The 14,414-nt window shown below is 36.5% G+C and overlaps 4 protein-coding genes and 1 non-coding gene across 8 annotated transcripts; 3 read left to right on the top strand and 2 right to left on the bottom strand.

Annotated features, from left to right (window-relative positions):
* On the bottom strand, positions 1-2,304 carry MPK3 (mitogen-activated protein kinase 3). The gene is made up of 6 exons (NM_114433.3): positions 1,800-2,304; positions 1,587-1,716; positions 1,361-1,498; positions 927-1,259; positions 651-834; positions 1-568 (listed from the first exon to the last, which is right to left on the bottom strand). Exons 1-6 carry the CDS (start codon positions 1,955-1,957, stop codon positions 399-401), a joined length of 1,113 nt encoding a protein of 370 aa, NP_190150.1. The 5' UTR covers positions 1,958-2,304; the 3' UTR covers positions 1-398.
* AT3G45645 (uncharacterized protein) lies at positions 2,091-2,282 on the top strand (the record flags this gene model as incomplete). The annotated part of the gene is made up of 1 exon (NM_001339213.1): positions 2,091-2,282. The coding sequence occupies one exon, from the start codon at positions 2,091-2,093 to the stop codon at positions 2,280-2,282; it is 192 nt and encodes a 63-aa protein (NP_001326149.1).
* Positions 2,305-2,584: 280 nt separating the features above from the next.
* AT3G45638 lies at positions 2,585-3,660 on the top strand. 2 transcript variants are annotated; one of them, NR_143948.1, is made up of 2 exons: positions 2,612-2,730; positions 2,902-3,660. It is a non-coding gene; the product is annotated as an other RNA (non-coding RNA). The 2 variants fall into 2 exon arrangements; NR_143949.1 differs by having other exon boundaries at positions 2,585-3,405.
* Positions 3,661-5,031: 1,371 nt separating this feature from the next.
* On the top strand, positions 5,032-10,783 carry AT3G45630 (RNA binding (RRM/RBD/RNP motifs) family protein). Of its 2 annotated transcripts, none has more exons than NM_114432.3 (14): positions 5,032-5,131; positions 5,678-5,777; positions 5,982-6,109; positions 6,200-6,350; positions 6,441-6,550; positions 6,670-6,753; positions 6,840-6,888; positions 7,013-7,104; positions 7,252-7,378; positions 7,698-7,777; positions 7,859-9,213; positions 9,338-9,448; positions 9,535-10,307; positions 10,397-10,783. In NM_114432.3, the coding sequence occupies exons 2-13, from the start codon at positions 5,685-5,687 to the stop codon at positions 10,122-10,124; spliced, it is 2,970 nt and encodes a 989-aa protein (NP_190149.1). In that variant the 5' UTR covers positions 5,032-5,131; positions 5,678-5,684; the 3' UTR covers positions 10,125-10,307; positions 10,397-10,783. The 2 variants fall into 2 exon arrangements, with proteins under 2 accessions (NP_190149.1, NP_001327582.1); NM_001339212.1 differs by having other exon boundaries at positions 5,041-5,266; positions 10,397-10,768.
* AT3G45620 (Transducin/WD40 repeat-like superfamily protein) lies at positions 10,719-13,002 on the bottom strand. Of its 2 annotated transcripts, NM_001203085.1 has the most exons (6): positions 12,841-12,993; positions 12,538-12,639; positions 12,219-12,470; positions 11,979-12,122; positions 11,192-11,896; positions 10,719-11,109 (listed from the first exon to the last, which is right to left on the bottom strand). In NM_001203085.1, the coding sequence occupies exons 1-6, from the start codon at positions 12,955-12,957 to the stop codon at positions 10,882-10,884; spliced, it is 1,548 nt and encodes a 515-aa protein (NP_001190014.1). In that variant the 5' UTR covers positions 12,958-12,993; the 3' UTR covers positions 10,719-10,881. The 2 variants fall into 2 exon arrangements, with proteins under 2 accessions (NP_001190014.1, NP_190148.1); NM_114431.4 differs by lacking the exon at positions 12,538-12,639 and having other exon boundaries at positions 10,746-11,109; positions 12,841-13,002.
* Between the last annotated feature and the right edge of the window lie 1,412 nt (positions 13,003-14,414).

Below are 14,414 nucleotides of genomic sequence, written 5' to 3'. Positions count from 1 at the left end.
GCTACCTAAAGCCAATCCCACTAAAATCTATTGAAAGTCATTGAATGAGAATAGACAACTCACGGCGACAGCATTGACTCTGGCTCTAGCTCTATAATGTCTCCCACAAATATTGAGGCTCTGTACATTACAAAATTATATTCTCTCTTCTCTTTGTTTACTAGGGAAGACTCAAGAGTATGTGAAGTAAAAAAGTCTATAGATATTCTTTAATAACTGGAGTACTTTACATTGGAGCTACACTTAATCACTAGCAGTAAATAACATGAACAAACAAATAAAAGTTACAAGATTACATATGTGGAAGAAGTACATGAATAAAAGAACAGGCAAAGATACTAAGTAGCCATTCGGATGGTTATTGGGTAATACCAGGCATTCACGGGGCTGCTGCACTTCTAACCGTATGTTGGATTGAGTGCTATGGCTTCTTGGTAGATCATCTCTTTTATCTGTTCCTCATCCAGAGGCTGTTGTTCGAACTCAAAAGAGAATGGCTTTTGACAGATTGGCTCATCATTCGGGTCGTGCAATTTAGCAAGGTACTGGTGATTCAGAGCTTGTTCAACTGCACAAGATGGTATTTTCAGTTTTTAATCAAAACATAGTGATGGTAAGAAAAACCAACAGAGAACATGTATGAAACTTACCAGTGATTCTTCTGTTGGGGTCAAACGTCAACATTCTGTCAACAAGATCAATGGCCATTGGGTTAACATGAGAGAAAAGTTTAGCTAAGGGCTGACGTGGGAAGTTGGGAAGTTGCCGGATGTATCTTTTCGCATCCTCATTGTGAGTAAAACCGAGATCAGATTCTGTCGGTGTGCCAAGCAACTGCAAGATTCAAACAAATTCATCACATATTCCGTGAAAAGGCAGAATCTTTAAACCATGCTAAAATTACATAACTCTCTAAAATATTTTACCTCTGTCAATAAGCGCATTTGATGAACATGGTCTTTACCAGGGAACAAAGGCTTTCTATTCATAAGCTCCATAAAGATACAACCAACAGACCAAACATCAATAGCAGCTGTGTAATCTGAAGAGTTCAACAGAAGCTCAGGTGCTCTATACCATCTCGTAACAACATACTCAGTCATAAAATCATTCTCTGAAGTAGGTCTAGCAAGACCGAAATCACAAATCTTTAAATCGCAATTCGCGTTCAACAGAAGATTGCTCGGCTTTAAATCCCTATGAATAATGTTAGCTGAGTGGATATACTTCAGTCCTCGAAGTAGCTGGTACAAGAAGTACTGTTTCCATGACAACAAAAACACCAAATCAAGTATCAGTTTCATGTCTCTTCTATCAAATATAAATCCCAGAAAAAAGCCAAGAACAGTTTTTAGTTTACCTGACAGTGTTCTTCTGATAAACTCTGGTTAGATCTGATGATTTGATGAAGATCAGTATCCATTAATTCAGTAGAGATATAAACATCACTGAACTGTCTTCTTAGTGGTGGTGGAACAACATCTCTTATAGCTATAATCTGTTGCAATACCAAATCAAAAAACCCTAATCATGATTTATTTACTAATTTCTACAGATATTTCACAAAATCGAACAAAAACACTAACGTTTTCATGATCAAGATGACGAAGAAGCTTGATCTCACGAAGCGTACGCTTAGCATCCATATGATTATCAAAAGCATTAGCTATCTTCTTCATCGCTACTAGCTCGTTCGTCTCCGTATCCAACACAGAGCTTCACAAAATCAAAATCCAGAAATTAAAAACTCCGATCTCAAAGAATAAAACTTAAGAAAAAGCTCAGAGAAGGAAACATACCAAACGATTCCATAAGCTCCACGACCAATTGGTATAATCGGAGGACGATACTTAGATGTGATCTCGAATAAACTACCGAAGATATCGTAACTTATGAACTGTCCTCCGTGAGTTTCCACCGCCGGAAAATCCGTGTATTGGCCACCGCCGGTGTTCATTTCTCTCTCAATTGATCAAAGTCGAGATTCAGTGGTTGCTTTGAGGTTTGAAGTAGTGAATCTGAAGGTATTTGTATGGTTTTATATAACAGTCGGAGTCAACAGAGAGACTGAGATTGAGGATTGAGCAGAGATGAGTTTTCGCGGTAATTGCGAGGAAGAAGATGAAGAAGAAGAAGAAGAGAGAAGAGGGAAAGGCAGAGAAGATCGTGTGGTTGAGATTAGAGCCGCCTCAAATCGACGGTTTCTGTTCGTTGTTGACTTCGTCAACGTTCTTCCTCTTCCTAACGTCCTTTACGGTTCTGTATCTATCTATCTGCCATAGTTAAATAATGACAATAATAGTGTGGGGATTTTAGTAATTGTAATCTTAATTGGATCATATTCGTTTTAATACGATCAATAAATTAATTAATATACTCGTTTTATTCGTTCAGGAATTAAAATTTTGTATTGTTTTACGTTACGTAAAATTATATAACACTCGTTTTAAGTATTGTATTTTATGCGATTAATTTATTATAAGTATTGAATATCATGTGTGGTTTACGATGGTTAATAATATTATTATTATATAGACTAAATTAGTTTAAAAACAAAAGATACTATTCAATTATGATTTTTAAGTAAGCTATTTTCGATCAGAATTTTTTTATTCTCTTCTTTCTCTAAAATTTTGAGAAAAAGAAAAAATTCTTTGTTTCGTATGCCTTCCCGTATGTTTGTGAGGTTGTGTTCGGACATGGTCCAACTTTTTGTTTCAATACCGTACGGTGAGTTCTAGTTATAGTTACCGGTAAATCCGGTTTTATCGTCGCCGTTCTTTGGTATTTTGCCTTTATTTGTCTTTATTTCTAATAAACTTATTAAGTTTCTTCATTACGAAGAAAAAGTGGAAGTTTAAGAGTTTCGGCTTCATAAGCCTTGTCGTTCAAATTTTGTAGTAGTTTCACTTGATGGGCATGGCGACGTTAAGTCTCACCGGAAAATCTTTTTGGTTGCTTACGTCATTGTGATGCTTCATGCTACTTTGGAATGGTGGACGCTTTCCTTCATATGAAAGAAAGTTTCGTTCGTTTGTTAAATCTGAGTTTAATTTCGTTTGGAAGAGGAAGACTAGATGTGCAATTTCTTTAGAGGGTCTTCAGTGCTCTACTTGAAGCTTCTGGTTTTGCGGAGTGAACGAACTTTCGGTGGGTAGGCGTTCTTCGATCTCAGAAAACATGCCGGCAGTGGTTGGCATTCTCGACAAACACGTTCTTCTCGTCACGTGTCTGTGATTTCCTCATGAGGCGACACATGTCTCTGTGTTGTATGGCTTTCTTATCCCTTCCTCGATGGGTTACTATATTGGGCTCGGTTTGACTTTTGTTGTTGGACTTTTGTTTTAAGAAGGCTTTGTTTTAAGAAGAAAGAGATAGCAAAATAGGCAAAATCTCTATTTGCGCAAATTGGTTTTGGAGTTGAGAAGCGGATCTTTGTGGTTACTTTTCGTTAGGATATCTGTGTAAGAGGGCCTTGCAGAAGTTTTGGATTGATTGGATTGCACTCATGGCTCCATCAGATCGCGTGTTAAGTGTAAAGGTTCCCCGAATGGGGATTAAGTGAGAGATTCAGTTTCTCCCTTTTTAGTATCTTATTTTCTTTTGAGATTTCTGTAAGATTTACTCTTTCAATAGTTCATTGTTAGTTTACAAATTTGATTCGTCTTTTACCGACCAACATATACCATTTCATTTCCAATGAAAGCAGACAAGATAAAGCAGAACTTGCAGATTATGAAAATGTTCAATTCTGAGTAGATGAAAATTAAAGGAGATTATCTATATGTGTTTGATAATTTAATATCGTAATGCTCATTAGCCTATCGAATTCTGTAAGTGGAGTTTTCCACTATTGTAACACTTTGTTGTTATATATCAAAGCCAACACTTATGAAGAAAAAAAAGTAAGCTATTTTCGAGTTCGAACAAGATATTAATATTTAGTTTACAAATTCCTCTAAATAATCGTATGCGCTATATAATTTATGTTCCAACATTATCGTTAAAAATATTGATTTTGTTATGAAATTTATTTAAGTTAGAGTTCTATTTATGTTAAGGAATAACGATGCATCGTTAAACTTCACTGGATTATAACCTTCTAAAACTATTCCAAAGTCATCTAAAAGTGATTTCAAATACTTAACCTTATCAAAACAATGATTGTTTAAATTAGTTCTAAACTTTAAATCGAGTACTTCCTAGATGGACAAACGAAAATCATTAGGTACGGGCAAAATCGAAAGCTTATAAAGAGCTTCCAAATGCATGTGGATGATATTTCCCTTATGAACACTCTTTTGAAAAGAATGGCCTAGTCGTTTATTCCATTGTTCATCTGTAGAACGTTTAAAAGCTTGAAACTTGTGGACTGTTCAAAGGTTTTGAAGCAAGTCTCCATTGCAACAACTTAAAATGAGTTCTTCTTTGTTACATAAACTAATGATGCATGAGTGTGTTCTATCACTTTGTTACTTTTTCAGCTTAAAATAGTTTATCCCATATTCTTTTGCTTATTACTTTTTTTAGCTGTATTTTATTTTGAACATTGAGTTACTCTTAGATACAAAGATATATATGAAGGATAGTATTCGTGTATGTTTATGTTTTAATTTACGAGTAAAATATTTTCTGAAGTCACATGTTTGAGTTTTGTTGTGTACAGTATTCTTATTTGTAATTTGTTCTTAATCCGGTACTTAGATCATCATAATTTATAGAAAAATAATTATTTTGATGAAATTTCATTGTATTAGACGATTAGTTTTATAAAACTTGTAACTAAATTTCTAAATTTTTAGATTTATTTCCACATGATTTCTGAAAATATCGGATATGTAGAAGAACAAAAATTAAAATATAATCATTGGGTTGAAATAAAACCACCACCAAATTAAATCAGTCTTTAACCGACGCCAACCAAAAATAATCGAACCGGAGATAGTGGCAGATCCGTAATAAACTAATAATCTAAGGGCATAGTTAATTCTTCTTATTAGGCAATCGTGGATCTAGAAGCGGCCAAAATCTCAGCCATCCAATCTCTCTCACTTGTTGTCTCTTGCAATCTCCCACTTCTCTCAATCTTCTTCATCTTCCACAATCTCCGATCGAATCTCTCTACTCAGCCGTATGTTTTCACTTCTCTCGTAATTGACTCTTTCATGTTGGGATTTGAATCGCCGAATCTCAAAACCCTAATTCTGGTGTTTCGATTTTAGTTCCGGAGTAGTTATTGAGATCAACGTGTTTACTGATTCCGATTGTATGTAGAAATCTCATGGAGATTTTGGATTGTCGTCGATATGTTTTTTTTTCGATTGTACTGTTTCGTTGACGCGTCTCTTATTGAACCGTCGCGTCCCATGCACGGATTCATTATGGACTTTGGCTTGTTAGATTCTCGATTTCGATCTGAAAGTTTGATACTTTGGATTAGTTTAAGATTTGCTAACTCAATTTTATTGGATTAGTGTATAATATTAGTTTCTTTGATCGGGAAGATGTTCAATTTGAACTGTTATTAGTAAAACTGTCGATCTTTTTATTCTGTGCCACTATACACGAATGTTGCTGAATTACTAAAGTTTAGGTAGTTTTGTCAGTATGGTTTGCTTTTGCTTGTATGTCTTATGATGAGACATGATTCCAGTCTTTTTATCTCTGTCTTGTTCAGGAAAAAAATGAGTGATTACGGTGAAAAGACTTGCCCTTTGTGTGCTGAGGAGATGGATTTGACTGACCAGCAATTGAAGCCTTGCAAATGTGGCTATCAGGTCCAGACACTCTCTCTGATTTTCATTGTTTTTTGTGATCAGGATTAAAAATTAGGTTCAGTTGTGCTATGGTTTACTTTGAAGGCTTGTGGTATATACTTAGAGCATACCAATTTATACTTATTGTGGTGGCCTCAGAGATCATTGACATTTGTTCTGCTGATAATTTTCTGATCTGATATGTATTTACCTACAATCTTACAGATTTGTGTTTGGTGCTGGCACCATATAATGGACATGGCAGAGAAAGATCAATCAGAAGGGCGCTGTCCAGCTTGCCGCACTCCATATGACAAAGAAAAGATTGTTGGGATGACTGTTGATCAGGAGAGGTTGAGATATGATATGACACCTGAGATGTGAACTTTTGTTCAGTGTCAGTTTTAGTTTGCTGATGTTTCTTATCTATTTTCTGTTCTCAGACTGGCCTCTGAAGGCAACATGGATCGCAAAAAAATACAAAAGTCGAAACCGAAATCTTCTGATGGGAGAAAGCCACTAACAAGTGTCCGAGTGGTTCAAAGAAATCTTGTTTACATTGTTGGATTGCCCCTTAATCTAGCAGATGAAGATGTACGTCATTTTTTCCTCGAAAAACCTGTAATTATATCATACGATCTGCTTAGTTACGGCCTTACGGGAATTTTTCTTTTTTCTTTTCAGCTTCTCCAGCGTAAAGAATATTTTGGTCAGTATGGAAAGGTTCTAAAGGTTTCGATGTCCCGAACAGCAACAGGTCTCATCCAACAGTTTCCTAACAACACATGCAGTGTGTGAGTTTTGTTTTCTAGTGTCAATCAACCAAATTTATCGTTTAGCATGAATGGATTTCTTATATGTTATTTGTTTTGTATTATTATTTTGTTCTGATTATAACCAAATATTACTCCAGATACATCACATATGGCAAAGAGGAAGAGGCCATTCGATGTATTCAGTCTGTTCATGGGTTTATCTTGGATGGTAAAGCACTGAAGTAAGTCATCTCGAGTACCCTGTTGTTTAAAACTGATTACTCAGTCTGTTCATTGACTTCAATTTTTTTTTCTTTTATATCTGCAGGGCATGTTTTGGGACAACCAAGTATTGCCATGCATGGTTGAGAAACGTGGTATGCCCTATATGCACTCTTGTTCTGCTCTCTGGCCCCCAGAAATTTTCTTTCAGCTTTCCTCTTTTCAGTTGAAATTTGCTACTGATATTATTGGAATATGGATTGTTTGTTCTATTCCCAGGCATGCAACAATCAGGATTGCCTCTATTTGCATGAGGTTGGCTCTCAAGAGGATAGTTTTACAAAAGATGAGATCATATCAGCCCATACAAGGTAATCTTCATTATCATATTGTTTTAAGTTTTCCTCTTGTACTCGTGATTATTATTAGTGGGAATAAATATGTGGAGAAGATGTAGTGTAATGGAAGTCAGGTATTTAGACGGTTAGTTAATTCTTTTAGTAACTTTGAATAAGCAGAGTTCAGCAAATCACTGGAGCAACAAATACTATGCAATACCGTTCAGGGAGCATGCTACCTCCACCATTGGATGCTTATACCAGTGACAGTTCTACTGGAAATCCAATTGCAAAAGTTCCTTCTAGTGTAAGCTCTATAAGCTTTTCTAATTTACCGTGATATAAGGTGCTTTTTGGCTTGTGTCATCCGTATCAACGAAACTTCACATTTACATTCTTATCTCATGTGGCTTTACCACCTTAGTTAGTCATATATGGGTAAATGCATGGATGTGCTCACTATAAACTTGTGTCGATGTGCAGCATTCCATAGAAACTTAGCTCTGCTATAGCTCCAAATTGTGAACATGTGTTTTTTTAGAATTTATTATTTTCCTTGACTTTCTGTTTTACGAAAATGCTGTATTGGATTAATGTTTAGTTCTTTCTTCATTTAATTGGTGCAGACTTCAGTTAGTGCTCCTAAGAGTTCCCCACCTAGTGGGAGCTCGGGTAAATCAACTGCTCTTCCTGCTGCAGCATCATGGTAAGTTTTTTTTCTGCAAGCCGCTGTCTATGTGAACTATTTTATGGGGTCATTTAAAAAAAATTGAAAATGCTATTACAGGGGGGCACGTTTAACAAATCAACACTCTTTAGCAACTTCAGCTTTGTCAAATGGATCTTTGGATAATCAAAGATCAACATCAGAGAATGGAACTTTGGCTACGTCTACAGTTGTTACAAAGGCAGCTAATGGGCCTGTATCCTCTAGTAACAGTCTTCAGAAAGCACCTCTCAAGGAAGAAATTCAATCATTGGCTGAAAAAAGCAAACCTGGTGTGTTGAAGCCTTTGCAGCAGAAGATTGTGTTGGATCCCGAGTCCAAGAGAACTACATCACCTAATAGAGACCCTAGTAGCAATCAGATATCCTGTTTAGTAGAGTCTTCCTACAATAGCAGAGTCATTGACAAGCCTTCTGCTGTTGAGAATTCTCTTGAACACACAAGTGAAATTGCTGAAGATGTCTTCGATGTTGGTAAATTGTCTGCTGATGTTGCATGGATGGGGATAACTACAAATTCTAGGGATGAAACCCCTGGTGTTCCAGTGGTTATCGGTACTCATTGTGATCTTGGTTCTATTACACAATCTGATAACGATGTACAAAATCTCGAGCAATGTAGAAAACAGTCTCCTACAAACACTTATGCAGAAGCTGACATATCACTGAATGGAATTCATGGTTCAAGGCCTGAGTGGGATTGGAGATCAGGTTTGCAATCCCAGATAGATGTTAAGGAACCGTTGGAAGTCAATGATTTCTCATCATTCAATAACAACAGACGTGGTATTGCAGAGGCTGTTAGCCACTCGACTTCTAAGTTTAGTTCATCAATCTCAATTCTGGATTCAAATCATCTAGCTTCTCGTTCGTTCCAGAACCGGGAAACTTCTTGTGGGATGGATTCAAAAACTGGATCCTCCTTTGAAATAGGTAGTGATAGATTGCATCTTCCAAATGGATTTTCTGAGAAAGCTATGTCCAATATGGAGCATTCATTATTTGCTAATGAAGGCAGAAGCAACATTCAGAATACAGAGGATGATATCATTTCAAACATTTTAGACTTTGATCCCTGGGATGAATCGTTGACTTCGCAACACAATTTTGCAAAATTACTTGGTCAGAGTGATCATAGGGCCAGTACTCTGGAATCTTCTAACCTCCTAAAGCAACATAATGACCAGTCTAGGTTCTCTTTTGCTCGGCATGAAGAATCAAATAGTCAAGCGTATGACAATAGAAGTTACAGCATATATGGGCAGTTGTCAAGAGATCAGCCTCTTCAAGAGTTTGGAGCGAACCGTGATATGTATCAGGATAAGCTTGGCAGTCAAAATGGTTTTGCCTCAAACTATTCCGGTGGATATGAACAATTTGCTACTAGTCCTGGATTATCTTCTTACAAGAGTCCTGGTTAGTATATATCATAGCTTCCTATAGTTGTTTTTCGCAATTAAAATTGGTTTAACCAACTAGTATTTCATCAAACTGTCGTTTCCTCTGCTTTTCTTAACTTTTCACCATTGTCCTCTTGTAGTGGCGAGGACTCAAGTTTCTGCTCCTCCCGGATTTTCTGCTCCCAACAGGTTACCTCCTCCCGGTTTCTCTTCACATCAAAGAGGCGACCTGTCTTCTGATATTGCATCAGGTATTATATGTTACATTCCCAAAAAAAGGATAGTTTCAACTTTCCATAAGCTGAAACTCCTGTAACACATACTTTGCAATTTGCAGGAACTCGTTTACTTGACTCAGCCAATTTGTTGAGGAACGCATATCATGTACCACCTCCAAGTGGAAATTTGAATGCTGCAGGAGATATTGAGTTTATTGATCCTGCAATTTTAGCTGTTGGAAGGGGAAGACTTCATAATGGGATGGAAACAGCAGACTTTGATTTGAGATCAGGGTTCTCTTCTCAACTGAATTCATTTGATAATGATGCAAGACTCCAATTGTTGGCGCAGAGGTCTCTGGCTGCACAACAAGTCAATGGATTTCACGATCCCAGGAACGTAAACAACTTCTCTTCTTCGTTCTCTGACCCATATGGGATTAGCTCGAGGCCAACGGATCAAACACAAGGAACTGGCTTGTCTCCTTTCACACAGCTGCCTAGACAAGCTTCAGCAAATCCATTGTTGTCAAATGGACACTGGGATAATAAGTGGAATGAACCACAAAGTGGTAACAATCTTGGGATTACCCAGCTTCTAAGGAATGAACGGATGGGTTTTAATGACAACGTTTACAGCGGTTTTGAAGAGCCTAAATTCCGGAGGCCCGGTCCTGGAGATCCGTATAACAGAACATACGGGATTTGATTCTCGGAATTCTTCTTGGTTGGATTTTCACTTAAGACTGTCTCAAAAGAAGGATTTTTTGGCTGATTCCGGTGTTGGGAGATTCATAGTCGAAACTGCTCTGCCTATTTGCCCATATCAAACCAGACCTTAGAGTCAACAACCGCAAATATCGGCTCCTCCAAAGCAGTTTAAACTCAATTGGTATAGACATCTTGTTCTCGCTACCTCTTATAGACAATGATTTACTGATAATATAATGTACTTAACGAAGTTGTTTCTCTCATTCGCAGGAGGATACCTTACTCTGTTGGCTTTGTATCAGCAAAAGTTTGATGCTTCAGTGCCTACTCTTGATTCAGAAGGTGATTTTGGTCTACATTTGCATACTATATAAGGCTGAACTAGTGGAAAAAATTGGCGCTATGGTGCATTTACCATTTGTATAGAGCTTACAAGAACTGTATCAGTCTATGCTTTTGTACAAAGGAAAGAGTCTCTTTCCTTGTGCAAACTCCTCATTTCATTACTCTATCCAAATTGAATGAAAGAAATTCACAGCATGGGTCCATGAACTTGTTTGGACGTTTTGTTTTTTAACCTTCTGTTTTCCTGCGTAACCAAGATTTGCTTTGGTCGTCATGTCGAAAGAAGATTAGATTACTAATTTCTCGTTCTTATTTTCTTTTCCTTATTATAAATTACAACACACAAGCAAAATCCACAAGTATCTGTATTTGGAACAAGACCTGTAATCTATTACACTAGTTGAGAGGACTCAGCTTACAGTACATTCTCTGTCTGAAGACTCATCGTCGTTGGCTACTAAGCTTGCAATGAAGCGAGCATCATTTCCTTCATCACTGCCAATGTCAGTTGAAACGTATCTCCTCTCTGTAAAAGCCGACGTCTGACGTCTCTGTAGCCTAAGAACATGCATAATTACATCAGGAGTCAGTGTTACCCTCGATTGGTCTTCTCTCCCCACCCTGTTCAATTCCATCACCTGCATTTCCCACAAAATACAGTTTCAGTGTTTGTGACACTGTCTCAACATTAAACATTGGTTGAGAGAAGACTTGATTTACCTTATCGATCTTTTCAGGCAGGGAAAGAACATCATTTGACATTGGCGTCCAGAGCTTAACGCTCTTTTCAATCCCGCAGGATGCAAGTAACGGTATGTGTGGGTGAGACTCTAACTGATTCACCACTCGTCTATCACCCACCATAGCTCGGACAAGCTTACCTCCTTTCTTCTTCCATATAAAAATGTGACCGCAGTCTGAACCACTCGTGACATATTCATCATTTGGACCAAAGAAGTTCACTCCTTTCACTGTTTGTGCATTGCGGTGACCTATATACACCTGTGGTTCTTCCATTTCTTGCAGTTTCTCAGGAGAGACAGAAACAGGCGACGAACCATAACCCATGTTCTTCTCAAACAGATAAATAAGCTCGTCGTTGTAAGAGACCAATAGTTCTCCAGCTTTGGAATATGCTAATCCCGTGATGTGAACACTGTTGGTTTCCCGGAGATGACGAGGACAGAAAGTGTTCACAGGAGCGTCTGGTAAGACGTGGCGACATACTGGAGCTAATTGTACTCTTCTAGTATCGTAGACTCGTGCATATTCATCAGAACCCCCAACCGCAAGATAATATGAATTCCTCGGATCTATCGCAATAGAATTCAATCTGATCCTACTGCTGGAGTGATGTCTCCTGCATCCTTGTGTGAACGGAGAGGAATACAAAACCATAGTAGCACTGTTGCTGCGTATATCAAACTGCCCAAAAATAATAAAGACAAGTTCAGAGACCACAATGAGAAACACAATGGAGGAGCATGAGAGAGATATAGAGACCAACATGTTGAACAAAACCATCTTCACCACAGCTGTAGAATACGTTAGGATCTCCAGGCAAAACAGCAAGCTTGTACACGCGACCGTGATGCCTCCCTAGTCTTTTCGTCTCCACTTTACCATTTTCTAGGATCTGACCAAGTCTTACCTGCAAAAACAGAATGGATATCAAATGATTAAACTACTTACAAAGAAAGTAACAACGCTGAAATGACTTAACGATTTCTTAAGATTACAAGATTACTTGTCCATCAGCACCAGATGTTATGATTGTCCTGTCATCCGTAAAAGGTATGAACTTAGTCTGAAACACATTTTCACAATGGCCAGAGGGATACGACAACTTCCTGCTTCCACTCAACCAGTTCCAGAGCATGATTTGTCGATCATCGGACCCGGAAACAAGAACATCGCCAGTCGAATTGAACTCCACTGCATTCACACATCCCTCATGACCATTTAACTTCCCGTAAAGATCTAGTTTCTTCACTCTCCCCTGAAGTAACAAAAGAAAAACAACAATACAGTTCAATCCAAAGAACTTAAAATTTGAGTGTTTTAACTGATATAAGTCTTTGGATTGGTTCAGATTTTCTCAACATCCTACAAAACACTGATAAGCCATAACACTTCGTCTTTGGAACACTAAGATCCATGATTCGAAACTGAAATCTAGAAAAGGAGAAGACTTTCTGATAACTATGACATAACTATCCAAAACCCATATTTCTATACCAATTTTGAGCAAGAAATTGGAAAGTCTTCACAAGTTGAAAAGTCTCATTCAAAAATGGAAACAAGTAAAGAGAGAGTTCAAGATCGGAGAAAATAGAGAAATGGAAGAGTATTTGAAAAAAAATGAGAACCTCAGAAGCGGAGATTCGACGAGAGATGGTGATTGGATGAGAGAAACCAATCTCTCTGTTGAATATCTCTGTGAAGCCATCACCGATCTCTGTGTTTCTTCGTCTCGGTCTCGCCATGGTTTTAAGTTCAAGTCTTTACGCTTTTGCTGTTTTGTATAAGTCGTCGTGATTCGTAGTCGGGTGTGAAACATCGTGTCGTCTACGGTAATCGAAATTTGTTGATCTGTTGTTTTTGTCACTCTAAAACGTCATACAGTGCAAATGTTTACGTTTCTTCAGAAAATCATTAATGACGTTAAAACGATATGAGTAAAATAATAATTTGGGCCGTACAAGCCCATATTTTAAGTAGATGGAAAATACCAATTGGGTTGGAGAGTAGAGTCGGTCCAGATTCATAGATCAAAATTGTTTTGGCAAAATTGAGAGTATTAATGCCTCAAAATTGTTGGCAACTGATTTGACCATTAAAAATAATTCTCGACGTTCTGTTATCCATTCAGTTTAGGTTGTATCTATTCGGTAATCGATTTTTTCGGTTCTAAAGTTTAATATTTATTCGATTATTTTGAAAGTTTGGTTCGATTTTGGTTCGGCTCCGGTTCTTTTGGTTTTAAAATTTAGTATTCATTCGGTTATTTGCTTTGAATATTTTCGGATATTTCAGTTATGTTTGGATATTTTTGTCATTTTTTCAATATTTTTTGTTATTTTTAAATATTTTTACTGTTTATATATATTTTCAACTATTTTTAGTTAGAAATAACTAATATTTTGAAATATATATTTTTAAAAAATATTTTTTGTTATCCAAAATATTTTGGTATTTACGGTTCAGTTATTTTTGTTTGGTAAAGACAAAGTTATTTTAAAATCAAGGAAGTGCGAGACCTTATAAGTTATACCTAACCTAGCTAGTGATTATGATTATTGTCATTGATAAAAAAAATGCGAATTTAATTTTCCTAAGTTCGAAAGCAGAGACTTATAACGGATCATATGATAAGGATTCATTAATTCTATGAATAGAAAGTAAGAATAAACAAAAACAATGTCAGGAAAGTGAAACGAATAAAAAGCAACAGAAATATTTTTATTATATGTTATAAAGAAAATAGCGTTGCATGGGAATCTATAGGCGTTGATGCTTTGCTTGAAGATGGAGGTAAGAATAGATGCAGATCGCTTTGGAAATTGCGCCTCAAAATCTCTGGTCCGATCCACTACTTGTTTTATTACCCTTTTTTATAATGTTATAAATTTTCAAATTGCATATGAAAATGGACTATTCAAAATATAGAATAAAATTATTTATATCTTATAGAGTAATGATATCATATCTTATATATGTATGCGTGAGATATATATATATATATATACAATTATTTATTTATCAGCCATGGGATTTTTTTCTAATATATACTCCATATGTTTTTTTTTTGGATTTTCTAGAATAATTGTTTTTATAAAAAATTGATTTTTTAAGTTATTAATGCAATACTTGTTAATTATAATTGATAAATTGTAAATATTAATAAAAATTATTGAATATCATTCGTTTAGAATTATTGAAA

The sequence above is a fragment of the Arabidopsis thaliana genome, chromosome 3, assembly GCF_000001735.4.
Source record: "Arabidopsis thaliana chromosome 3, partial sequence".
NCBI classification, from domain to species: Eukaryota; Viridiplantae; Streptophyta; class Magnoliopsida; order Brassicales; family Brassicaceae; genus Arabidopsis; species Arabidopsis thaliana.
The sequence above is the reverse complement of the archived record's forward strand: the minus strand, read 5'-3'. Positions and strand labels throughout refer to the sequence as shown.

What these genes read in the sequence shown, in the direction of transcription:
- MPK3 (NM_114433.3), bottom strand. Translation starts at nt 1,957, where the DNA reads ATGAACACCGGCGGTGGCCAATACACGGATTTTCCGGCGGTGGAAACT. An exon ending in AAATGCGCTTATTGACAGAG is followed by an intron (nt 835 to 926) that starts GTAAAATATTTT and finishes TGAATCTTGCAG; the next exon opens with TTGCTTGGCACACCGACAGA. An exon ending in CCCCAACAGAAGAATCACTG is followed by an intron (nt 569 to 650) that starts GTAAGTTTCATA and finishes CATCTTGTGCAG; the next exon opens with TTGAACAAGCTCTGAATCAC.
- AT3G45630 (NM_114432.3), top strand. Translation starts at nt 5,685, where the DNA reads ATGAGTGATTACGGTGAAAAGACTTGCCCTTTGTGTGCTGAGGAGATG. An exon ending in TTGGATGGTAAAGCACTGAA is followed by an intron (nt 6,754 to 6,839) that starts GTAAGTCATCTC and finishes TTATATCTGCAG; the next exon opens with GGCATGTTTTGGGACAACCA. An exon ending in ATGCATGGTTGAGAAACGTG is followed by an intron (nt 6,889 to 7,012) that starts GTATGCCCTATA and finishes TTCTATTCCCAG; the next exon opens with GCATGCAACAATCAGGATTG.
- AT3G45620 (NM_001203085.1), bottom strand. Translation starts at nt 12,957, where the DNA reads ATGGCGAGACCGAGACGAAGAAACACAGAGATCGGTGATGGCTTCACA. An exon ending in GTCGAATCTCCGCTTCTGAG is followed by an intron (nt 12,640 to 12,840) that starts GTTCTCATTTTT and finishes TCTAGATTTCAG; the next exon opens with TTTCGAATCATGGATCTTAG. An exon ending in CAATCCAAAGACTTATATCA is followed by an intron (nt 12,471 to 12,537) that starts GTTAAAACACTC and finishes TTGTTACTTCAG; the next exon opens with GGGAGAGTGAAGAAACTAGA.